The sequence below is a fragment of the Lonchura striata genome, chromosome 17 (genome assembly GCF_046129695.1).
Source record: "Lonchura striata isolate bLonStr1 chromosome 17, bLonStr1.mat, whole genome shotgun sequence".
Taxonomy (NCBI): Eukaryota; Metazoa; Chordata; class Aves; order Passeriformes; family Estrildidae; genus Lonchura; species Lonchura striata.
In genome coordinates this window covers 4,764,105-4,791,278 of record NC_134619.1, presented here as the reverse complement: position 1 = coordinate 4,791,278, position 27,174 = coordinate 4,764,105, and the positions used below count along the sequence as shown (strand labels likewise).

At 42.7% G+C, this 27,174-nt stretch overlaps 1 protein-coding gene across 2 annotated transcripts in view; it reads right to left on the bottom strand.

The window, feature by feature from the left end:
• Positions 1-27,174, bottom strand: part of CDH4 (cadherin 4) — a 416,361-nt gene that overhangs the window by 21,743 nt on the left and 367,444 nt on the right. For both annotated transcript variants that reach the window (XM_021553526.2, XM_021553527.2), the window contains exons 8-9: positions 19,328-19,465; positions 153-338 (exon numbers count right to left, since the gene is read on the bottom strand). In XM_021553526.2, the coding sequence (XP_021409201.1) occupies positions 153-338; positions 19,328-19,465 (324 nt within the window). The remainder of the gene's footprint in view (positions 1-152; positions 339-19,327; positions 19,466-27,174) is intronic.

Here is a 27,174-nt window from a genome sequence, read left to right as displayed (position 1 = left end):
TGCCATGCACTGGGGAGTGCTCAGGACTCCTACACACAGATGGGAAACAACAGGTCAAGCACTCGTATTTCCAGACAGGAAACAACTGCAGGCTCCTGGTGATCCTTGCAGCTGGAAGGGTGACAACACAGTGTGCTTGAGCTTCCCCTTACCTTCACCACGGTGACCATGCCCTCGTTGGTGACGGGGTCGGTGCGGATGGTGAAGTGGCCCGAGGGGTCCCCGCTGATGATGCGGTAGATGGCGTTCCAGTTGGGAGAGTGGGGCTGGTCCCGGTCCATCACCGTCAGGTTTGCCACCACAACCTCCACTCTGTTCTCAGGCACTTCTCCTGAATACTGCAAAGGAATCACAGGGCTGGTCATGGTGGGAGCTTTCTGTCCATCCTCACACCTCCCTCCCCTCTCCTTCCATCACCGTGCCCACAGGGAAGCCATGAAGCCATGAAGGGGACCATGAGCAACACATCTGTTTCTCAATTCTGCTTTTCCTCTTTATTTCCTTTGAGTATTTTCCCAAAGCCTAACTTCACCTCTCAGCCCGAGGGAGAACAAACCCACTATCACACAGTCACTGCAAGATCCAGCAAATGCTCCAAGAAATCAAAAAAAAACCATCCTTGATATTCTTGCTCAATTACAGCAACCAGAGAGTTGTCAACAGCAGGGGAAAATGGCATACTGAAATGTCTAAATTTTTTAGGATTACTATTTCCATTTATCCCAAGGTATTTTGCCTCACTCAGATTTCCGTGATGGCATTTTATTGCTTCTTCAGTGATTTTACTTCATTTTATTTTTTTCTTGCCCCTGATTTTGTCTCATTATTTGAAGTGTTTCTTGTGATTTTGCCACAGCCTTTCCTGGTGCTTAATTCTCTCATTTAGCACTGATTTCCATGGAGCATGTCTTGTTCAGGCACATCCTGACACATTAGCTACATTCTTTTCTGCTTTCCAGTCCCTGATTTATCTCATGGCTGATCAGGGATCCTGGTCTGTGAATACTTCCAGTGTTTGGGACTCAAAAGCTGCCAGTAAGACACATTCCCAAATTTTCAACTGTCCTCATGTCTCAGCACTGCCTATTAGCAGCGCTTGCAAATCAACACTCTGATTGACATATGGCAAATTAAACACTGGGGAAACGCCGGGAGCGGCTGGCTCGGAGTCTGCAACTGAAATTCTGGCCCCAAACTGCAGGAGCAGAGCACTTCTAAAATCTGGCCTTTGGTGTGCACAAATGCCAGGTTGTGTAAATGGTAATAAATCATTCCTTTCTTAGCACAGGAGTCCGTTTCCCCTCCTAAGCCATCCCCATCCTTTGGCATCTCTCTGTTATGGATGCTTGTATTTATTATATATTATTTCACCGCTGACAGCAAAAATATGCAATCTGCCTCATCCTAATGTAAATTTAAATTTGTCCTTTAGTGGTATCCTGAATGGCATCTTGCCCTCTTTTTTGCTGTGCACCTGTCCTAAACAAGTTTTCATTAGTGAATGCAGATGGCATCTCTTTCCAGCCATGCCCAGTGGTGGGGAAGAACAGTGGGAAGCTGCAGGATAATTCTTATTCTACTACATGCTACAGCTCTTCTATTCTCTTTATTTCCCCTGATTTCACTTGTTCTTTACCCATTCTCTTGCCCAATTTGCAGTCTCTGTGGCACACAGCTTAAGCTAGGGAAATATATGGAAATTTATCAAAAGCCTCTTGAAAAATCCATTAGATTATGCCATATGTACACTCTACTATCAACCTTGTCTGAACTGAAGCAGATTAGTTAAACAGGATCATCTCTTCCTAAATCCACACTAGTTATTGCCCATTACATTAAATTAATGTTGTATGGCATGACAGCAGTGACAAGCTGATGAGCCCCCAGTCTCTTTTAGGCTGCACTGCTAACTCCAAAGTTAAAAAAAACATCTCAAATCTTCAATCCAGGACCACCGATTTAATCTATCAATCCTAGGCTTATGCCCTGCAGAACCAAACAGAATTAAGTCATTAAGAACACACCATCAGCTGTATTTAACCCATTTAAGAGGGCCAGTCTGAACACCTTTAGTAGGTCACACCCCAGGTGCTGCCAAAGAGTTTGGGCTACATGAAAAACCCCACACAACAGATTTTACAGCAGCTCCTCTAGCAGCCATCACTACATCTGTTTTCAACCCACAGTTATAGATCTTACATATTTTAAAACATGAGGTTATATTAAAAATTATAAATACACAAGTACATGCTAATATAAAGCCTGGAGGAAGATCACAGCAGCCTATAAAGCTTTTCCAAACTGATGTGGGTGAAAACCGCAATGATCAGCACATCCTGGGCGATCCAAGAGTTCATCCACTTGTTGTTGACCTCTGTTAGGTACAGGTAGGAAATTATCAGTCCTAAGCAGAATTGAGAGTGGATACTGCTTACTGTGCTTATAAAGCAAAGTATTATTCTGATGAGAACAGAGCACCTTCACTGGAATCAAAGGAGCCATCCAAAGCTATTCAGGGTAAAAGCAAATCTTGGAGAGATGTGCCATGAAGAAAAGAGTAATTTTCATCAGCTACAGATCAGCAGCCACTGGGAATTCAAACTGGAGTCTGCCTTTCCTCCCTCTCAAACTCCCCCACTATCATTATTATAGGTAAATGCTGTAATGTGTATTGTCCACAATTGTCTTTACCTTAAATAAAATTAAGTAATGACATTAAATTGCACCTGCTAAAGGAAGGATGGCAGCTCAAAGCTACCCACACTTCTTTAATGTCATTCCCTCCTTACCCTGGAGTAATTCAGGATAATGAACATCTTTCACTACGCTGCTTTCCAGCATTCCCTCTGCTCTAAGTTCTCTTTCATAAGATTACAATTGATTTTCAAATAAAGAGAAGCATATCTATTCAAACAAGGTAAAACAATGGGCAACAGAGGAGCTGCTGGAGTAAACACAAGATTGATAAAGCAGTGCTTGACCTATACTTATAGCATTTACTCATATTCCCATGTATTTCATTTAGCTTCACTTCAAATTGTTGCATTTGATGTCCTTGATTTCCAGAAAAATTTTAAAGACCACTGACAAGGATTTCTCTGTCTGATTGTCATACACTTCCCTTCTCAGATAAGGATCTGTTCTGAAACTGGCATATTTTAAATCCTTAAATTTTATGGGGTGTTTTTTTCTTATCCTCCTATAAAGGCCTGTGCTGGCAAAACTTCTCCCACTCCCCTTGAGCTGGCCCCTCTGAAGTTATACCTTGCTGAAAAGGAAATAATTCATTCTGATTTTTGGGTTGGTACTAAAATTGGTTAATCCCAGAATTTGTCTTTTGTATCATTTGGACCTGACAGCACATAAACACGCAGACAAATATCAGTCTAGAGGAGAAAGGGATTGATGTGGGGGACAAATGATGAATTCACACCATGACTTGACTTTGTGCAATGAATCCAGAGTCTGGGCAGTGAAGCCATGTACAGCTGAGTAAAACCAATTAGTTACTGCAGCCACTCCTAGGGAGGTGTGGGATTGAGACAGATGAACACAAAAATAATTATTCAGGCTTCCTTCTAAAGGGAATTCCCTTTTTTCCCTATGTTTTTACTTCTTTCTCTGGCTGATTTTGCTAAAAAGCTGTGAAGGCAAAGACTTGTTCAGATGAATGTCTGCAGGAAAGATCTTTCAGTTGCCTCCAAGATTCACTGTTGGCACAACATTTGTTCCAGGCAGCAGTGGTTTATGAAGCCTGAATTGCCTGGACAAATAGTGTTTCATGACCCATAGCTATGGATTAACAGAAGAATAAGGGCATCTCAGTCCTCTTATTAGACTTTGAACCTTTCTCCTGACAGATAGGACTGCTGCAAAGTGCTGAATCTTCTCTCTAGGTCCCTTAGGCTGGGAGAAACTGAAATGAGAGTGAGTGGTGGGGAGTCCCATCCCTCCCCAGTTCCTGCTGCCAGCCTGCCTCTTTAGGCTCTGGAGAGAAGGTGATGAGCAGACCAGCACTCATGGGGATCCGCTGGCTGAATAAAACCCACAGCTCCTCATGCTTCAGGGCACCCACCCAACCCCATGCTGGCATCCCAGGCTAGAGTTTACCTTTTCTGCTAACAAAGATACTTGAAAAGCAGGAAAATTAATAAACAACTGTGGTCTGGTTGCAGCAGTCTGTGTAAAATTGTGTGTGGGGGAGGAGAAAATCTCCTAATAAATCATTAATTGTGATGTGCCTGCCCAACTGCAGCATGGAAACAAGCAAATGCCATCCTAATTGATTGCTTCTTATTCCATCTTTATAGGCCTGCATTTTTTATTGTGTGGGTTGAATGAGCCCAGAGGTGTAAAAAACCTCTAGATTGTACTCTGTGTATCTGCCAACTTGATATTTAGATCAATAATGTGCTTTCCCCGCCTCCCTCCCCCCACTCTTACTACTGGTAATTTAGCTTTTCTTCCTAGCAGAATAATTGCTGTTTTCTTAAGCCTTACTATCAATTCTGTGACCTTTAATTTCCAATATAGTTTTCTGTAGGGATGGCAGTGCTGGGCTGTGAGTTATCCCAGCTCTCAGCTGCTGTGACAGTCACACAGGAACTGCCAGGTCTCCCTCCACTGTGTGCAAAGGAGACCATGAGCTTGCTCAAATCCCCCAAAAAACCCTGTAAAGTCAGCCTTATTTTTCAAGTCAGGCTTTGAGATGATAATTTCTGGTTTTATTAACCTACTCACTCCACTGAGGTCTCGAGTGATGACTCGTGATGTCCTCACTCCTTTTGGATGCTGCTCTGCTTCCATCAGCTAGCAGCCCCTCCATAAACCTCTGGGCTGTTGTTTTTCCAGGTTCATGCATGCCTGCAGCATCCCTGCTTCAGCTTCACATCCACGTGGATCTACTCACAGTCCATGCATGCACTCACACCCAGCTGTCACGGGGCTCCCTGGCAAAGGAGCTGCCTGGGCTGCAGGCACTGCCTCGTGGTGGCCAGGCAGGAGTCAGCCTTGCCCAGCCCAGTCAAGGAAGTGCAGGAGAATGAGCTCACCAGCTTTGAAAAGATGTTTTGGAAGTTTTGCCTCTGTCCTCAGCAGTTTGTGCCAGTAAAGCAGCTCAGCTGCCTGAAGAGGAGCCCTCTGAGCTCTGAGCGTGGTGTGGTGCAGACAAGGCACCCACCTGCTCCCAGGGAGTTTGTGCTGGAAGCTTGGGTGATGCTCAGCGTGGTATCCATGTGCTGGTTCCTTTTTCTTTGGCAGAGTTTGACAAACAACAGCAAGGCTCAAAATTTGGCACTTCTGAAGCTGATCTCAGGCTGAAGCACAGACAACCTCGGGCATGTTCCTGCCACAGGTGACAGCCACTGGCTTTACACTTTGTCTTTACTGGTGTCATTTTTTCAAAATCTCAAGTAATGACTAACTCTGGATCAATATACAAATTTTACTCTTTGAATATGAAGACAAAGCTGGAGCAGAGAAGAATAAAGCAATACCTTCTCTTTCAGAAGCAGCAAAAGAAAACCCTCTCACTTCAGGCTCCAGTGTGAGGAAGGAACATGTAGGTTTCACCTTGGTTCAAAGACTCTTTGAGTACTTGCCAGGAGTTCAGAGCACATAATAGTAAAAGGATATTAAAAAAAAAAAAAGTAGTTTGCATATCTAACAAAGAGCACTAATTTTTTTTTTCATTATCAGATGTTACATTCTTTTGATAATATGAAAAGATGCTGCAGAAATGATGACACAAGACACCATTCTGCTGCAAGATAACAATTTCCAAATAAATATATCTTAAGAAATGAGGCTTGAAGTTTGCATAGAAATTTAGATATTTTATAAAAGTGCATTACAACACAAAGGAGCTTTTTACAATGCTCGTATGAAAGGTTTAAAAAGAGATTAAAATTATGTCCTTGGAAGTCATATAGCCTTGTCAAGAAAAAAAAATCTACATTAACCCATGTAGGAAAGTTGTACTTTATCTCTATTTCAAAGGCTATAAAGAACCACTTTAATCAACCTACTTGACTTTGGGGACTTGCACATCTCACTGAAACTCACGAAATCTGGCATAGTGTGGTTGCCAGAACACAAAAGCCTTTAATCCGTAAACCGACACTCTTGTACATTCAAATCCTGATACTATCTCCTTGTTAGGAACAAAAATTGTGAATTTATCCAAAATGGGATCTCATCTCGTCTAAATGATGTAGCCTTTGCAACAGTGACCTTTAACAATGGTTATACCCAACAATGAAAGATTTTATGTCAGGAAACAGTGGAAACAATATACATTAAAATTCTGATCTGATAGCACAGCCCTTTATTTTTCAGTTTTAGACAAGGATCCTTTGAACATTTCATTTGCTCTCTTGTCTAACATACCTTTGTTTCTTGCCCACGGAATGAACAGCAGGAAAAGGTGGCTGATACTTTTCTGCAGACTACTTGATTGTCAGGTGTAATTAGCAATGCTCTCTTTAAAAGAGAGACATCGATTTTAAAACAGCTGGAACTGCCTACAAAGCCTCATTCTTAAAAAAAACCAACCCCTTATATACATACATTTATATAGCAGAGCATTTTTGAACAGATGCATCATGGCTCTAGAGTGCTTGACAGCCCTATGCTTCCCTTCAGCTGCAGAACCAAAGGCTGAAGTGACTTGCCTGTCTCCTGAGGCAGCTGCAGAACGGGCTGGAGCCATGCCCTGTGCTGGGGCAGAATGCTGAGAAAATCATTAATTCATGTGTTACTTGATAAATCCATCAGGTCAGCCTGGATTAGCCTATCGATCTCCCCCGTGCATTGTCACAGAGCCCTGTGATCCTCCTGAGCTGCTGGGCTGGGAAAAGCCCCGGGAAGATGGGCTGATCCCAGCACGGCGCTGAGCTCCACTGGGAGCCCAAACAGGTTTGTATGGGCTGGGCTGAAACAAGCCAAAAAAAAGCTTGGGAAGCTCCACCACCTCAAATAAACCACCATGGGGTTGGATACCCTGACCTGCCAAAGCAGTGCCCCCTGCATCCCCCACTGTCATTATTGGACAATAAATGAGTATACAGAACTTGGTAAGTTCAAAGGAGAAAAAGAGAGTGTTTTATCTGAGCATCTGGAATTTATAGATTCTAACGATGACCATGGATTGGAGGATGGAATTGCCACCTCTCCAACCACACTGGTCTAAAGACCAATCAATTTCTCTCTACCTACAGATAAATATGTAAACGATATTCTATTTTTACATGAAATTGTGTGGGAACTCTGACTCCCAAATACGCAAACATTATCAGAAGGCTGAAGAAGTTTTATGAGAACTTTAACACTTTCAAAAGAACTATAAAAGAAAACTTAACACTGTTAAAAATCAGGGCAACACCCCACCAAGGCACGGGGGGGCTTTCCAATGTACTTTTACTCTCTAAAATAACCAGCTCCCTAAAAAGAGGATGCAATCAATTCATTTGTTGGCATGTCAGGCCTTGCATTTCCTTCTCCTGAAAACTGCAAAGCAGCAAAACCCACGCTGCTTTGAACAAAAGTGAAAACAAGATTTTCCTGATTTACATGTAAACCAGAGCAGCAAAAATTGCAGGAGAGAGCTGAGCTCCTAAACAAGCAACAAGTACTCCACAGGTCTGGCTCTGTATCTCTTGGTGAAATATGTCTAGAAGGGGATGCTTCAATTCAGGCACCTGTAATAAAGTTTCATAAAGAAGAGCCTTAAGCTGATAAATCTGGTTTAGGATTTTCTTATTAACTGCCCATTCCCCATAATGAGTTTTTAATTTAATTTTTTCAGATTTTAAGGCATATGAAAGCTGCTCCTGTGCCTCTGGGATCTCAAGATGGGTATTTGGGAAAGGAAGAATTATGAGAGTACTGAAACTGATTTTTACATATGCTGTAATCCTGGTATTGAGATTTTTAACAAGTTTCCTGTGCAGCACAGCTCAGCCCATCTGCACACTGACTCCTGCTCAAACTTCCTCTGCACTGCAATTGGAATCTCTGTTATTTCCAGATTAGTCTCAGAATTAGCACACAGGGGGGTTTTGGGTTTTTTTAATGAATAAGTTGTAACTCCATCATCAGGCACTGGAAGACTCTCTGGTCTGGCCAAAAAAAAGGTTCCTGACTGGATGGAGCAGTCTTGTAGGAGAAAGCCACTGAAGCAAGTGTTTTATTCTGAAAGTGTGGTTTATTCTGTGGTGTAAAGACATGATCTTCTGCACTGGTGCCACAAAGGCTGTTTTTTATGTCCTTACTGATGGTTAAAATATAATGGCAGTGTCTGCCAGAGGAGTGAGCACCTGCACCCACAGATTTGTGCCAGGATTCCCACAGGAAAGGATGGAGTGCCTAAAATCTCAGAATTACAGAATGGTTCGTGTTCGAAGGGACCTGTACAGGTCACCTAGCCCAACTCTGTGCCACCTTCACCCAGGTGAGAATCTGGCATTCTAGAGAAATGCCTGTTTACAGTAACTCAGAGCACAGAAGAGACTACATTAAATACTGTGTAATTAATCAGCCTTGCCATGAAAAAGAGGTTCTTTCTTGCTGAAATTTTGTTTACAGCATTTGTGGTAGAATGGAGCAGAGGAATGCAGTGAGAATCACCGGGTCAAAGAAAAGATGGAGTTGTAAATTCAGGAAAGAGAAAACTATTATTTCTCCTTTTTTAAGTTTTTTCAGCAATTAAAACCTGTTATTGCACTATGCTGAAGAACTCTGCCACACTCAAAAAAACTTTGTGAAACCTTTCAACCATTCCCTGATTTTAACTGGCTTTTCTCTGTGTTGTGACCCTTTCTTCTACAACTGGGAAGCTTTAAGACATCCCGGACAGTTAGAAAGATTTGATAAGAGAAAACTCACAGCACTCCCAAATCCTTTGCTAAATCTCCCTTTTTCTTCCCCCACAGCATGTCACTAAAGATTTCATAAGTGAAATGTACTTAATGAAGTTCCCGATATATATCCTCTTAAAATGACAGCCCTCGGAAGCAACTGTTTTTAAAGCAAAAGAATATTGAAGAATTAAAAACCTGCCGACCCAAGGAAGTTAGCCAACCCCAGGAGGGGATTTATTTCAGTGCCTTCCAATAATGGGGTTACAGAATGTATTTAAATTTCTCAGCCTCACACCAATGCCTGAGATGCTGTGGTCTTTAGAGATAATGAAATAATCCAGCACAAATGGGTGTTTGCCTGGGACATCTGGCAGACACAGACATGGCAGGGCTGGGTGGACATCCAGCCTTACCACGATGCTGCTGGGTGTCTACATTCAAACAACTGAAAGAGGCTCTCCAAAATTGAGAGGGTTGAGGGTGGAGGTCTGGGTTGAGGAAGACAATTAGGATATTTTGTATATAACCGAAAGCAGAAAGAGGCACAGAATCTACAAGAAACCATTCAAATTTGAGGAAATGCTACAGGTGGAAAGATGTCAGACAAGAAACGTGGGTAGATATGTGATATAGGAACATCAGTGTCTGATTTCTCCTTGAAACTGTAGCCTGACACACCAGAGATGATGGGAACAGCCTCTGATCCCAACACTCAGATCTGGTGGCACAGCCCAGGGTGATTTCCATGCCAGCACAGCACAGAGTCACCAGGGCATTTCCCATTTCCCTCTGACAATTCCTCTGGCTCCAGAGGTTCTGGCAGTGACACGTGGCCCTGTCACACCTCACTGCACACAGGCAGCTCACACCTGCCTGGAACCTCCTTCTCACTGGACAATTCCATGGAAAGCACGGGCTGGGGATGTGGTCTGTGGCTTCTCCCTCTGGATCCTGCACAGACTGAACAGGGGAGGAGAGGGAGGAGAGAAATCCCTGCTAAATAAGACATGGAACCAGGAGACAGCCCTGCCAGATGCTGCAATGACAAATGGGGGATGGTGAGCGATGGCTGATGGGTGCTGTCGTGGGCTGGGGGTTGTCTGTGCTTTGATAATATTCGATGGCATTTAATATTAATTCAAATTTTAAATGCAATTATTAATAGAATGATATTATTATATTAATTATAATATTAACCCAGCTGCACAAACCAGCAGGCTAGAAAGGCAAATATCAGATCAATTGATGCGTCCCATCCATGCACTGTTGGGTTTTTCCACGGTGCTGGGGGTGGATGGGACACTCAGCCCGTGGGTGAGAGCTGCTGCAGCCCTGCCCAGGCAGCAGAACCTGCTGCTGGCTGCTCCAGGTGGAGAACATGCAGGAAGCACATGGAATCTCTGCTGCTCCTCCTGCCTCTGCCTCCCGTGAGGTGCTGCAGCTCCAGCTGACTGAATTTACACTCTCCAGCATGGAGAGGAGGTTGTATTATTCTTGGTTTTACACCAAGTACTACATGTGTTCAATCTGAGAGAGACCAACAGAGTATTTTTTATATCCTTCCCCCCCACTTTTTTTTTTTCCATAACAGAAAATTGAAATTTGTAATGAAACTATCGTTCCTGATTTTTTTTTTTTTTTTTAATTGCTGGTCTTTGGCAATTTGAAACTCTGAGGTCTGAAAAATTCATTACCACTAACTTCCATCAAGGGTGTTCCTGAAACCAAAATTACTTAATCAACTCAATTTAGCTTCTTGTGTAGACCTAATTCAGAAAAACTTTATCTTCTTGAATTGTTATTGCAATTAATTTCCCCCTCTTTTTTTTTTCTGCAGCAGACGACATTTCAATAATTAGATATTCTATAAAAATGAGTTATTCATTCAGAAGAGCTTCACTTTTATATCTGATTAATCACATTACCACTGAGGTCTGGGTTTTGTCTCCAAGGAAAGTTTAATGACCTCATTTTAATCCTTCTTTTAACCACCAGGCAGGTATCAATGAAGAGAAATAAAATTATCTTCTTTTTTCTTTTTCTCTGCTTTATTTCACAATCTTGAGATTACATTTGATGCTTTTTCTGCATGACTGACCCATTTAGAAGGAAGAATCGAGCTGATTCCAATTAGGTTCAGGGCAGAATCAGTCTAAACAGAGCCTTGAACTGTGCCTTAATAACTAATGCTCAGTGTAATGGAGAGGAACCAGAACTGCTTTACCACGTGGCAGCCAGTTTAATGCTCTGTACATGATTAATTCAGTGATAATTTGAAAATGAATGTACTGAAAGGAAATACACAAAACAAAAGGCACTGTATATTTAAGTTTTGATTAATGGGGTATATTAGGAAGAGACTTCTATCACGGATATGACTTTTTTTTTTAAATCAATGCATATATACTCACACAATGTAATGGAATAACTCATATAAACCACAATTTATCTGTCACTAAAGACTTGGATATGATTGATGACTGTTTCCCTGGCATCAGCATCTATCCAGGCTTTGGATCCAGCAGTATGCACATCTATATTTGGTATTTATACATATACATCTCTGTATCTCTATCTGTTTTGCAGTCTCAAAGGTATCTTATCCTTTCTGTCATGTGTTACACTGGTGTTTAGGCATAACAGACATCACAGAGGAGGCTGATGCTTTCTTCATTAAGACATGAGGAATTATTGCTTTCTCATAAAGTGAGAAATATCGTTCATTTTAGATGAAAGGAGAGATAAAATAAAGAACAAAATTTGAGCATCCACAAGGGAGCAGAAAGTGTTTTTTGTGTTCCCTAGCACAGCACTGAAAGGGCCTCCAGGCTCTCGGAGATGCTGTGCCTGGGAAAGCCACGGTGCTCCCAGGAATCTGCACTTGGAGCTGGGATCACCTTCCCTCCCTCCCACAATGGAACTGTGGGCACCTCACTGCCTCAGCTCCACTGGACAGGCTTTGCACTCAGCTAGGGATCCATCTCCAAAGGTCAGTTTGACTCCAAAGGAGGATCAAGATGTAAATAATTTCCTAATCATGGTTAACCTGTGTGTCTGTGTCTCACTACGACACGAAGTAACTCACGTACATGCATTGGGATCAAAAGAGTAAAAGGACCCAAAAGGAGGGAACTTTATTTCTGACTTTGTAATATATAGAATTCTAAAAGTGGTAGTGGATTGGAGGATGAAATTGCTACCTCTCTAACTACACTGGTCAAACTAACAGTCCATTAATTCTGTCTTCCCACAAAGAAGAATGTAAAACAATCATTATTTACATGACAGTGCATGATAAATTCCAGTAGAAATATGTAAACAGTAGAAGGCATAGAAAAATTTTAAAAGAACTTTAAAATTATTAAAAGAACAGGGTGACACGTCTACAGCTACAAAGCCCTGGAATAATTATTGTGGTGAGTTCAGCACAAGGCTGTAACAGGATGGAAAGAATGAATATTGTTTCTCCCGGTGTTTGCTACTGCTACCTCCTAACCTAACATTCTTAATCTAAATTCATTGTTCATGGCAAAGGTTGTCACCAGGACATGCAATGAGAGGCAGAAAGTCCATTTCAATTTATAAGCACTAGGGTCTTATTTAGGAAAACTAGACTGATTTGTAGTTTTTAAGACTTCATTGACTGTATATGTAATGGAAATGCACACAGAATTAGGTAGATGCTGATATACCCAAATGCTACTGGGCATATCTGATTCACTTGAATATAATAATTTATTTCAGTTAGAGGTTGACAGTTCTGTAACAGCCCAGGCTTTGCTGGGTCGTTTGGCTGAGCCTCGTTTCAACTGGAAAATTGCAAGTGAACACAGTCATCTGGGAATTTCCATGAAAGCATAATTGATTTTTAGCAATAAAGGCTGTCTGCAGGACTGTACAGAACTCAGGGTTTGTCCTCAGCTGTAAAACAATGCAGCCCTGTACATTCCCTTACCACAGCACTGCTCCTTCCCCTTGCCAGCTCTGTGCAATCTTTAATCTTTTCCAGGGTCTAGGAACAGGGAGGAGGCAGATGGAGAAATGCCAATGTCCTGAGAGATAGCAAGCTACCCACTTTCACTAGTTTTTCTTGGATCAACCTGTTAACATCTCTTTTTAGGAAGCCCTTGAAAGCATCCTGGTCCAATTTTCTGTCTGTAGGAAATCCCAGTGACATCCCACTCCTGCTGGGCTCTCCCTCCACAGTGTAAGATGAATTTGTAAAACATGAGCATGCATGTAAAAGGGATTTCTCATAACACTCCCATGTTCCAAATGCCTCTGGGTACATCTGCCTATAAATGTGTTTAGGAAACCCCAAGGCAGCCTGACGTGGATGCTGATTTCGGTTTCCTATTTTCCCATTAAATATCATTTCTCCAAAGCAGACCTATTTGCATCTTTGTATCCCAGTCACTTGGAAGTCACAATCTTTCAGCCCGAAGGAAGAGCTGAGGTTTTCCTGCTACTTCACTATTTTGAAACTCACCATTAAAAATGAAGCTCAGCAGGATCTGACTGAGGGGGCTGCGGCCCAGGCAAAGCACTCACCCCACTTGCAAAAAAATCACATTTTTACAGTTCACATCAGCTATTTCTGTGCAGTGCTGCTCTTGCATAGCTATATTCTCTTCTCAACAAACAGTGAATGTGAGAACACATTCAGAACAGGGAATACAATTTTAGGTTATGCTTGTTTGCTTTGTTTCCACAATTTTGGCAAGTTCACAGAGCAGGAGGCTAAGTGAGAGCTACACCATGGGCTGTGAAAAAGGAAACACTAATGCCCTTGTTTAAGGCACTTTAAGTGGATTACTATATCAAATTTGGGTCAGAAGAATGAAAACTGAGCAGAGTGTGGAGCACAGCAGGGTTAGCAAGACAACCAGGGAAGGGAAGCTGTAAAGCAGAAGGGGTTGGAGGATCTTGGCTTGTTTTGCTTCACAGAATGATGTACACCAGTAAATCACAAGGGAGAGAAAATGGGAAGGAAACTAGAAGAAACCAGAAGAACTATTTCTGGTCAAGGCAATGCCAGCAGGGCAGTGATGCTCCGAGAGCATCTTCACTCTCAAATTCCAGAGCACTTCTCAGAATGGGCTCATTAACATCTCCCATAGCACTCGAGGAGCCAGAACACCTGCACAGAGAAAAGTCAGACATTTTGGCAGTGTGGTGCCAAAACCAAGAAGCCCTTTTAATTTGGGTCTCCCTCTGTGTTCTTTTGTGCAGGAAGCACAGAGCTCTTCTCTGCAGATTCCAGCAGTGCCTGATCCAGCCCAGCACGAGCCAGGTTAACTCAGCCTCCCTGCAGCAGCCAGGGGTGAGCCTGCTCTGACAATATTAATTAAATAGGCCAGTTACAAACTGGCAAGAACTGCTTTTCCCAATGTGCTTGCAACAAGGACTTGCTCCTTCACTGATTAGCCGAGTCCATGCTGTAACCAGATTAACCTTGCCCAGAAACACGTCCCTCCTGCCCCAACACAGCCTCTCTGAATTCAGGTTACTCCACACCAGCAACTCTGCTTTGGGTTCAGCCAGTCTTCGGCCAGGTGACATTTCCCAGGCCAGCAAAAGCCAGCGCTGCCCTGTGAGTGGGAAGCACCCACCCATCCCCAGCAGTCCAGTCCTAAACCTTTGGAGCTGCTCCTAACTGGTGTCAGTGTCAGGATTAGCCAGCGAGGCAGGGAAGGGGATGCTGTCCTAGAGCTGCCTCTTTAAAACAGACTCCAGTGGATTCAGCTTTGGAAAAGGATGTTCTCAAAGCAGTGACAAAGGGCAAAATTTAAAGTAGCTTAAAATAAGACCTCCTAAGGCTCAGGAGCTTAAAGAACTTGAATATCCCAGTTTCTTTTTCTCCTTTCTTCCCCTCCAATATTTTTTTTTTTTTTTTTAAGAGGTTGATTACCAGGCAGGTCTTCCCAAGAATCCACAAACTCAAGTAATCATGAGCACTTTAGCCCTGTGAAATAATATTTTCCTTACATGGGCTACTATAAAAACAAGTTCTGCACAGTAGGCAAATTTAAAATAACTTTTAATTAACATTTCAGACACAGAAGTCTGATCATGCAAATTCATCTGCGTCTCCTCTCTGTGCCTGATTGTTCCTGATTGAATACGATAAAAATAGACTTTGTATGAGTCAAGTGTAGGCATGGATTTCTTTCACTTCTCCTCCCCTCTGATTATGCATTTTCTTTGATAAAGTGGAAATCCTTGAATGGCTATTAACAGTATCATGGGTCAGACTGGAAGGGCAGCCTGCCTGAGAGGAGGTAAAGATTTCACTGGAATTAAAGGTGGTCCTCCTGTGAGCAAGAAAGATACTTCAGTCTTACATAAAGCTCACCTGAGACTATCCAGCATTGTTCTGTCTCAGCTGACTTTTAATCTCTGAAATACCAACTCTAATTTCACTGCATCCCCTGTATCTCAGTTGAGCATCTGACCAGAGCCTATGGATCCATATTAATCTGGAAAAACCACATCTCACTTGCACACAGGAGATAAATATTTGAAGGGAGACTGAGGAATTTCCCCATAATTAAGGCGTGTCAGAAGACATGACCCTGTAAGTAATAAGGACTCTGGATAATGGAGGGCACAGTGATACCTTCATTTTACAACAGTAAGAGAGCCAGTTTTCCAGTAAAAATTCCTACAAAGCCTTTGTATCACAGTCCAGTTAAAATGTCAATATTTTACAACAGCTGGTGACTTGGCAGGTGCAAAAATCCACCAAAAATTCCACAGAAAAGAATGAGTCACAGAAAACTTGGGCATGGGGGATTAAAATACCTTTTTTCTATGGCATCTGACCCAGAGCCTGTGGGCATGGGCTGGTTGGGCACTTTGAGGAGTCAGTGCTACTTCTCTTTGGCTGAGTTTATTTATTTTTGCAAGAAACAATGTCACACGAAGAACACAACACTATATACAGGCTGAAGTCCCAGAAGAGCATTCCCTGGGTCACAGTCCTGCATTAAACCATTAAAAATGCCCCAAATAGCTGCCTTTGATGTTTACAGCGTTTCAGGGGATGCTCCACTTTAGTGATTTCTCTCAGGAGACACTTCCCCACTGTTGGCTGCTCTCTGATGCTTTTCAGCTCGGGCACAGGTAGCACTGCAGATCAAGAAACCATTCACCATCACGAAGAAAGAGCTGGACAGGACCAGAGGAGGCCCCTGGTCCTCGCTGTGCCTGGTGCCTTGCAGGTAATCCTCATGAGTACCAGGACTGGCCATGCTGATGAGACTGGCCTTAGAGCTAACAGCAGACTTGAGTTCCAAATTATTTCAACCAGAGACTCTGGTTTCCTTCCTCCCATGTAATTTCAGAACCCTTTGCTTGAGAAGGTGGGGCTCCTTCTTCTCCTGCCTTTCAGGGATGTGAAACCCACTGACATCAGTTTTCATGGAAGCACCCAGGAATTTTGGAGTTTTACCGAAGTATCTTCATTTTGTACCTTTAAGGATCTTCTCTGTCACTTTATTGGTCTTTTACCACTTCTCATCCAGCACTACACTTTGATGCCAGCCCATCTGGTATTTTGGATGGCCATTCACCAACACACCCCTGCTGGACGTGCCCTTCTGGCATTGCTGTGCTGTCTGAACTCGCACGTGGTCCACGCTCGCAGCCTCTCCCCCTGCCCTGTGCCTGGCTGCAGACGTGCCCTGACTCTCTTGACCATCACAGTGGATGCTTTCCTCTCTCCCATCCTGTTGTTAAATTTTACACAGCAACATTAATTCCTGCTGCTGAATACATGAGCTGTGACACCAGCATGGTGCAGTGTCCTCCTGAGCTACATTCCCATCCAGAAACGATTAAGTCTAAAACCACCCTGGCTGAATGACAGGTAATTTAAGAGCGCTATAGGGTGGGCCTTTGTATCTGTCTGGGATGAATACAGCTCCTGAGTTCCTCTCATCTGGCTGCTTGCCAAGAGCAAGCCACAGTTTCAGTTATTCAGTCTATTTTTGTTTTTACAGCAGCATCTCAATACAACTATTTAAAATAAAAATATACAATATCTCTCCAAACAGTCCGCAGACTTAAAAGAGACCCTGGGCTTTCTCACTCTCTGAGGAGCTATAGATTTCCTGGAAAGTGATTTTTGCTATTTTTTTTAGAGGTGTTAAAATGCAGATCAGACTATTTGAGGACAGAGAGGAGATTCAGCTTAGGCTTAAAGAAACTCATCAGCCTGATGCTGTTCCCTCTGCCAGTAAGAGAAAAAACATATTATACTTTCATACTCACATGAAATTCAGCCTGGCTATACCCAGGAGTATATAAAAGATATTTGTTTCTATAGAATCAGAAAGTATTATTGTAAAACACCCTTGGTTTTCAACTCTTTATAGTAAGTCCCATGTGCCACTGTGTAAAGCCCTTTGGCCCTTGCAAAACTCTTTCTTCAGTGATTGAAATTAGAGAAAATAATGGTACACATCAACTCTGCTTAGAGGAAGAGTAGCATTTTCTAATCCATTTAACACAATTCTGTGGGTAATTCTCTTGATGGCTTTTATTCCTTCCAGGTTTAATACACACTGAGACATTAAATACTCAGAATTCATCTGAAAGAAAATTTCCATTATCCCACCTTCCATCAGCTTTGAGAAGTGCTTTGCAAAGCCATTAAAATACACCACATCTGGAGGGGATGCTGTGCTGCAGAAGGCACCAATGTGCTGGTGCAAGTCACCCTGACCCAGCTCAGCCTGCTCCCCAAAACCTCACCTCCCGTCTTGCATTTGGGGACAAGGGCCCCACGACCTGGGTCATGTGAAGAACCTGTGCTGAAGTGACATGGCCACTAGATGTCATTCCTTTTTCACTCAAATGGAGGGCAGGGAAGCATCTACCTGGCAGAATAAAGTCCCCACGCACACCAGGGAGCGGTGGCAGTGCTGTGCTGCAAGGTCCCCCAGCCCCACAGACACAAACCTCCTTCCAGAGAGAATAATTCTGTCCAGGCAGGAGAAGGGACCACGCAGCCCAAGAGCTGTGCTGTATTTTTATGGCTCTCCATAACTGTACCATACTGAAGGAGATCTTTAACCACAACTTCACAGCAGAAAGATTGGAGCTGCATGATGGACACAGAGCACACGTGTGCTGTTACGTCCACTGGAGCAGCAGCACAGCCTGGGGATTGATGCCCAGACCCGAAAACATGTTGGGTGCCTGTTTTGCTGAGACTCAGCAGGAATTTAGTGCCTTTTTTTCTTCTTAGAACCTATGTCCAAGTCACTTTGTGAGAAAATGCTGTTTGGGAGCTGAGCATATCACAGCCCCAAGCCCAGCTCCCAGTGGGGATGGGGAGGAAGGACCCAGACTCCAGAACTGACACAAATCCAGTTTGGGTCCACAGGGGCATAAACTGGGCTCTGCATGACTTCTTGAGTTCTGTGACATATCTGCAGTTCGTAAGAGTATAACTAAGGGGAAACTTTGGTCCTATGCTAATAAATATTTACAGACACTTTAGGATGGAATGAAAATTCAGAATAATATAAATAATAAAAACATTCCTCCAAGGATGTTCAGTGACTTGAGCACAAAGAAGCTAGATGCTCTGTATTTATAAAGATTTGATGTCCATTTAAGATACATCACTTACTGCTCCTTGTTGACCCTCATATGAATACAGACAGGGGCACACAAACATTTCTCATTTATTAGCATATAGACCTCTGCACTGCTCTGTGATTTCTAAATTGACTATGCACATTTCAGATGTTCTACATCTGTGGATTATGAAGGCTGGAATGAACCCGACCACATCATTTCACCTTCCAAATTTTCATTTTTACCTTAACCAGCTCTAAAAATTTGTCATTTGCAATCTCTATTTTTTCCCCCTTGCCCTCCAGGAATACCTTACAACATGTGAGACCAGAACAGAAGAAAACTGTACCAATAAAACTTAAGAAAAATCTTTGATTAAAACCAAATGTACTGAAGAATGTCTACACATTTACTGCCAGCACACAGAAATACATCTGTTAGAGCTATCAGTGAAATACAAATTTTACCAGCTACCTGTTACCATTTAGAGTACTTACAGCCCTCTTGAAATCATATCCAAGCCATAAACCCCAAATACCTCTCACTGCTCAGGATTTCACTCAGAAGTATTAATAACTCTGATATGTCTCCAGCCAATTTCTATGGAACAACTGCATCCTCTTGTGCAATCAGACATGGGCTGTTTGCCACCTTATTTCGGCTCCTTCAGTGCCCTGGCCAAATCAGTCACCAAATAGTTTTGCTGGTTCATGAATCAGTCTTTTCCTTTTTCCTTTTCCTCCCTTGAAAGTCTTTATTTCACACTTATCCATCAAAGTTCCTCCTAGCTGTCCAACCAGCTCGGAGAGACAGCAGATATCAACATCCATGAATAAAAACCATTTTCCCATGCATCACCCTGCTGCTGTGTGGATACTCACAGTGCTGGTGGTGAATTCAGGGGGGTTGTCATTCACATCTGTCACTGTAATGATGGCTGTGGCCGTGTTGGAGAGACCATAGTTCAGATTTCCTTCCATATCTGTTGCTTGAACAATGACTATGTACTGCTGAACTTTCTGGAAAAGAAAGAAAAACAATTAAGAGAAGGAAAAGATGAGAGACAAAAATGCACCCTGTGAAACGCCTTGGTTTATTTTCCATTTACAAGTATGGTCTTGAAGCAGACTAAGAGGTTAATTGGATTAAAAACATTAGTAAAAAAATTAGTTAATTTTTCTGTATCATTTTTGAAGTGATTTTTAAATAGATTGGTGGACATCATCTGTTTCATGGGAAACAAAAGTCTTATGGGCAAAATTCTCTGGTTGAAGCTGACATTTTTATTAACTTTTAAGCATTTTCTGCAACATTAGCTTCTGTCTTCTGAAAACCAGTAAAAGTTTTGTTCATGTGTTTCCACTGAAAACATTGCTAAGAACATTATACCCCCAAAATTGACATCAACATTGCCTGGCGGCCCTCCAGCTCGTTCTGCTCACACAGTTTGATGCCCAAAAAGCATTAAAATGCTCTTTGTGTTTCAATCCTTAACACAATCTTGGTAAATAAGGAGAATTTAAGTCCAGTATGGAAGAAAAAACATAATTCAGTGCAATAAACAGCAGTTCAGCAGAACTAATTTAAATTCCTGAGCACCTCCCAGAACACAGCTCTCAAAGGAAAAAACCTCACAAAGCCAACCATAAAAATCACACACAGTGAAGTTCTAAAGGATCTGTAAGTCAATGCAACTGGGAAAAAAACCTGAATAAAATAGGAGAGGCCATCTGATGTTGCATGTGTACATATATTCCTGGGATCTCTTTACTCAGGAATATCTGCCTGCATCAAGAGAAGTCTCCTGATCTTTACAACTGGCCTCAACAATAAATTTTCATTTAGACCTGCAGAATTTACTATTGATTATGTGTCTTGCTCACAGAGCACTTCACAGGCAGACAGGAAAGCAAAGCTCCTCTCCTGGAACGTGGGCAAAGGGAGGCATGGGAACCCGGGAAGGATCCAGCCAAAAGCTCAGCACAACCCTGGCTCCTTAAGGCTGCAGGAGGCACATCAGAGAGCCCCAAAGGTGTGTAAACCAAGTGGAGGCAGAATTTTATGCAGGAAAAGCTTTTTTGTGAAATCAAGTGGAGGGACTTTGATGCAAAGAAAGACCAACTACTCCCAGAACACAGCTCAGGTACCCAGGGCTGCTCCTTCAAGGTGCCAATGCTACAAGTGTGTGTAAAATGTCAAATGTCCTCTGAAGTTTCAAAGAGCAAGAATTAGGTCAATTACATCTCTTTATTCCCATATAAACATCCTTGAAGTGCTGTAACTGGCTCTGTTCTTTGATTCTTCTGAGTTGCCAGAATAAGAGGTCTGCATTCTAGCTTTATCTTGGTTCCAGGGCTTTTAATTGACCTGCCAAATTGACAAGACATCACACTTAGGGATCCATCAGCACCTTGGAACTGGAATATATTATGGAAATACACTTTCATTATCTCTTCCTATCTTGTATAATAAAACATGAGGGAGAAACTATTGTTAGCCCTTGTTTTGCCTCATGCAAGAAGGTTCTGTTCATTACTCCATTTGTCAAGCACTGCACATGGCTGAAATGTCCTTATTAGTGAATGTAATTTCTCTTTCATATTTAGCTTTTCTTTCCTTATTCTCTGTTATAGATGACCTGGGAGGCTGATGGAAGTATTTCCTAACAGGCCAAATACTTTGGTTTAAATAACAGAAGGTTTAAATCATAGAAGTGGGGAGGATACTTAAAAAAGTAGCAGCAATCAGATTTCACATAAATGAGAAAAACACACCTGTGTGTGTATATTCACAGACCCCAGGTTTATAAGTTTGTTTTATTTAACAAAGCACCGCTCAATGAGCTCTGTAGTGTTAATAAAAAAAACCCCACTCAAATTCAGAGCACTAAATTAAAGAAGTTTAAAAGAAAGATGTCGGTCAGATCATACGACACAAAAAGAAAAAAAGAGAAGGAAAATGGCCAGGATTTACTGTAATGTGCAAATGTACCAGCCACAGGAAGCTGGTGTAGAAGGATGGAAGAAGGGAAGGATGGCAAAGGAACACAGCACTTGTGCAGAAAGTGCAGGCAGCCCAAGCCAGGTGAGAAAATGGGGGGAATTCCAGCAGATCTCAAAGGGATGGAGTGACCAGGCAGGACCGTGATGGGAATGCACAGGCTGGGGACAGGTGAGGATCTCAGGATAGCCACTGGGCACACATCAAAAATGAGCTGCTGGGGAAACCCCAGAGACATCCCCAAAGTCACATTGATTTCCACCAATTGACCACAAAACGATTGTGTTTAGAGCTAAAGTGGATTTTGACATGGAGAATGGTGTGGGAAGTTGTATAGAATGCGGACATACGAAATCATAGAAAAATCTAGGCTGGGAAAGACCTTTAAGATCAAGTTCAGCCATAAAGCCAACACTGCCAAGTTCACCAAATGGAAATAACCTGAGATCTGGTCTGCCAAACTTTCAGGATGGTTTCCATCCACACCCAGCTCCACCCCAAAGGCTCCAGCCCTCTGTGAATATAAGGGTGCTCCTTTCAAGTGCCTAGTTTCAGTTCATAACTAATTCAATCTCTAGCAAGATTGGCCCCAGCAGATAACAAATTACTGATTTTTTTTTTTGTTTTTCTCTAGCTAATCTTTTTGCTTTTGTGCATTAAGCTGATTTTATTGAACTATTCAATCAATTTCAATTTCAGCATGTCCTTCCAATTTGTCACATCATCTCCAGGGGCATCTCAGTTTGTTGTCCTAATAGCATTATTATTGTTACGACTATTAAAAAAAAAAATGCAGCCTCATGCCCCCAAGCATGAGACATTTTCTCGATGGCATTTTGATCATACAGAATAATTCTCCTATTCTCTTTCTTTGAAAAAATGACATTTTAAATAGCACAGGGCAGAAACTACAGCATAGAGGTAAACCAAAATGGTTCTAACATTTACTGTATGTTTGCTCTGATGGTGATGCTGTGGAACTCAGGAAATGAGCCTGTGGCCCAAGGGGGTCTAGACTAGAAACCCAGCCCCACTGAAGCCTGTGGGAGGTCCCAGGGCCAGTGTTTCTAATAAATCTAACAGATGTTCATGCTACAGCAAAGCAAATGTGCTGTTTCTACTCCAGACAAGGAAAAAAACTCATCTTGATACGTGCAGAGCTTTTAGTCTGACCTAAAAACTAAGAAGGACTTTTGAAGGAAAAAATTATGAAGGAAGGCATAATTAAAGGAACTGTGGCAGATCTAATCTGTCTGCTCTTCTGTCAATCATCTGATAGAATGCCCAAAAGAAATACATCAGCTAAATTCCAGAAGATGGGAATTAGTTGAAAGAATTTGTTAAGCTGGTTAATGGGAAATTAGTCAAGAGTTTGGTTAAAAAGGTGCCTTGTACAGGAGGAATAGCAGCTTGGAAGAAGGGCAACTGAATAATAGAAAGATGTGATCTACTAGCACAAAATACAGGAAAATGAAGCAAGGCACCAATAAAACAAAACTATTCTATTGGACACGAGGAAGGAGGGCTGTCCCCATGTCCCACCAGCTCCCTGCTGCCGGGCAAGGAGGCAAACAGCCTGTGTGCAGCTCTTGGCAGTGCACATCTGGCACCCCTGGTCCCTGTGCCAAGCAGCCAGGGCTCATCGGGATGCTGGGCACAAGCCAGGCCCTCGTGCTCACTGCTGAGCCCCCAGGACACAACCAGGTGCTGGCACTGAGGAGCCCATCACTGGAGGAGAGCCTGGGAGAGCCTGGCTTGTTTAGTCTAGCAAAATGAAGGCTGATAGCAGATATGATTGCTGTCTATAAATAACATCAGGAGGATAAACACTAGGAAGGCAAAGAAGCAATTTAAACTAAAGGACAATGTTGACACAAGAACAAATGGGTATGAACTGGCCATGAATAAATTTAGGCTGGAAATTAGTAGGTCCTTTACCAATAAAGGAGTGAGATGCTGGAGCAATCTAATACAGGGTCTGAGGAGCAAAAACGTTCAAAAGAATATATTAAATTAGGGCTAAATCCTCTTTTTCTAGGTAGAAATTATGACAAATTGAGCTAAAGCAGAAGGCAGATCTCTCAGCATTCTCTGTGTATAAACAACTTTCGAAAAAGAAAAAGAAAAAAAACCCTTTCAGTCCAAATGGCAGAGACTGTTGATGTGAAAAGGCTTGACACTGATCATTATCACTGAACCAGCCCATTCCATTGGCACACACAAAGGACCAGGTGCCCTAGACAAAATTAGAGTTACTGCAAGTGGCTTTTGAGACAGAGGCTGGCACGGAAAGCACCGGCTCAAATCCCTGCCTGAGCCCAGCACAGCTCAGACCCTCCCTTGCTGAGAGAGGGGATAAACGAGAGAGAGTCGTATTCAGAGACAGAGCAGAAAAGAACAAAGTCTTTTAAAATGAAGTCCTAGTAATGGAGTGCTACCTGTGATCCCAATTTTCAATATGCACAGTATTTGAGAAATGTGGCTACTGCCAGTTTACACAGGCAATTATTATACATCACACATGAGCTGGGAACTGTGTACACCAAAGTCCAGAAATGCAGTAATTATGTGATTAAATTAATCTGCATTATGGACAAAGGGTTTGCAAAATTAGGACCTACATTTTCAAAGCTCTGTACAAATATTGTCCAATTAATTACTACTTCCTAAGAAATGTATGACTAGCTAATTTTAGCACCACGTCTGGTAAAGCAAATAAGGTTACCAGGATGTAGGATGTATTAGCAGGAATTTATTGGTGAAGGAGATAGGAAATCTAAATTCTATTTCTTCCTATGGTTATCCTCACATCTTCTTTATATCTATGTTTTTTTTCATCTCCCCTTAATTTTGCAACACCAGTGAGATGAATATGAGATGTTCTTGTGATTTTTTTTCTAAATAATTTTTTTTGCATGGTAGCGAAGACTTGATGTTCATCTTTTTGGGTATCAGAGATGACAAACACACCATTAATAAATACTGTACCAGAACCAGGAAAGGCAATTTCAAAACAAACAAACTCCCCCCAAGCATTCACTTGACTCAAGCAAAAGCACTTTTCCAAAAAGATCTAAATAGCCACCGTTTACACAAAGCTCACAGGAAAAGCTTTTAAAGCATCTATCCCTTAATACTCCCTACTTAGCCTTGGTTAAATAAAAACAGATTTCCAGCAGAAAGCTTCTGGAAGCTCTGGGAAGAAGGCATCTTTCAGAGGACACCAGAGAACCCAGCACACCTGCAGCTCCCCCAGCGATGGCAGTGCTGAGAGAGCTTCACCAGAGCTGAGCAGTCTTGGATAAACCCTGACTTTTCCATTTCTCACATCCAACTCAGCATCACGCTGTGGCTGCAGAGTCCTCAGCAGACATCAACCCCTGGGCATGGAAATCCCAGGGCACAGGCTGCTGCCTGGGCTAAAAAGATGCAGTTTTGCTCCATCACTGCCTCGCTGGACAGGACCAGCTCCTACCTGAGGTGTTCACGTTTCTGCTAAGACAGGCATAAAACAAGGGAGGGAATGCTATTTTAAAACAAACTGGGACACTTGTTCAGTGCTGCACAGCCAGACAGCAAAGGAAACAGCCAGGGCTGTTTTCTCCATTTGGCTGGGGCTACATTGGCTTTTCCTCCAGCATGGCAAGGTGTTTCTCTTTCACAAGCCTCTGGTGGATTTGATTTTATGAGCTGCCTGTGCTGGAGAGCCCCAGGCAGGGCTGGTGCTGGTCTGGCCCTGCCCAGCAAGGCACAGTTTGCCCTGCTGGGAACAGCCCTGTGCTCACCAGGCTGCCTTTGATGTGACACCCTGGCCTGTGATGTGCTGGTCAGACCCTGTGTGTCCCTGTGACCCTCTGAACAAACCTGCCACCACCCAGACACCAGTGAACTCCTCTGTGCCAACAAGAGCCTCAGTCCCACCACCCACAGCAGCTTCATCCACACCTCCAGCCTGGAGGAGCTGTTCCACCCCCCTTCAAAACCCATTATTTCTGATACAAATGAAGGTCTGTAGTCAAGCTCAGGATTTTCTCTTGGCACTGGAACTATATTGACATCCACCTTTAATGGCTTTCTCCTGACAGCCTGATTAACAACCAGCAATTAAACTTCTTAACAATTTCCCTCTCAGCACCTAAGACCCATAACCTGGGGGATCTCACACATTATGCAACTTATCTTATTCTCTCTTCACCTACTGCACTTTATGATAGTATATTAATGTGTTACAATTTACACCTTTAAACCCATTTGGAACCACCAGACACACCATTAACTTTTCCAGCTTCTCCCAGGGTGGGTGTTGAATCTCCCACATAAGTGTAAATGGGACCTGCTCCAGGTTTAGCAGCTCTTTCCTCTTTCTCCTGTGACAGCTTCTGAAAGCAAAACAGCCTCTGGTGGTGGGTACAACACCGAGCACTAGCAGGCTGAGCTTTCCCATGAAAGCAGGGGGAAGTGCTTTAAAAGTCACCTGAAAGAAAGTGAATATGATCTTTTTATCACACAGAGGTTACAACATCAAAGAATGCCAGAAAGCCTTTCAGGAGCCTGTTCTGTTTGGCTTTTTAGTAGCATGAGACCAAACAGTTCAGTGGCTGCTGCCCACGGCTGCCTTTTCTTGTGTCATCCAGGCAGGGGAAGTGGGGAAGTGGAAACTGCTCCTGCACTGGGAACAGAGCAGACCCCAGCAGGCATCCCAAAAAGCCTTCCAGCATCCTGGCCACATCTCCCTGGAGCTCCCAGGCAGAAGGTCTGTGAGAAGCAAACAGAATTGCTCATGCACCTCATCTCATGGTGAGTGCCAGGACGCTGCTGAGCTGCGCCAGGAGCAGGAGCTGACTGAGCAGCTCAGCTCCAAGAGAGACCTGCCAGTTGTCAGGGATACACAGGGAAGCTCAGAAATAGGAACTCCAAGCACTCAACAGCCCTGAGATTAAACCAGGAGAAAAAAAAAAAAAAGAAAAAAAAAAAAAAAAAAAAAAAGGAAAAAAAAAGAAACAAAACCAACCCACAACACAGTAACTGGAAATGGTAAGACAGACTGGGGATCCTGATGGGTTATGTTAATGATTCACTTAACAATGCCTGGTGCCAGCAATACTGTAATACTGTGCATAGAAAGGGCTCTATTAAACTGGAACAGAAGTGCTTCGAGTGCAATATGATGCCACCACATTCATCTGAGATGGATACTTTTTTCTTTATTTTTTTTTTTTTTTTTTGGAGTTTTCCCCCTAAGGGATTAGACACTGAGCCTGGGTTATCAAGGTTTTGAAAAAAAAAAAAACAAAAAAACCCAAGGTGCAGTACAAAATTCGGAATTTAAATGCAGCAACTTCTGCCCAAAGAAAGGGGCATACAGGAAAATACACCCACCAAAGCAGTGAAGTGACCCTGCAGAGGGTTTGCCAGGCTCTGACCCCAGCTGGCCACCACTGCTGGCAGCAGCACGTTTAGGAGAGTGCTGTGTGCAAGGTCAACAGCACAGTAGGGTTTGTTATTAACCCTGTATTTGTTCTGCATTTCGACTTGCAGAGGGTGGGCAACAGAGGCCACAACATTTCTTAGCTGATATTTGAGTACAGGAATTTCTCAAAACTTGAATGAAGTGACTCAGGTGCAATGAGCTGACTTCAAAACTATTAGCAGAATTATTATCAAAATTAAACCCCATTGCTATGGTATCTCTCCTTGGATAGTGTCAACTTTTCTGTTTAGAAAGACT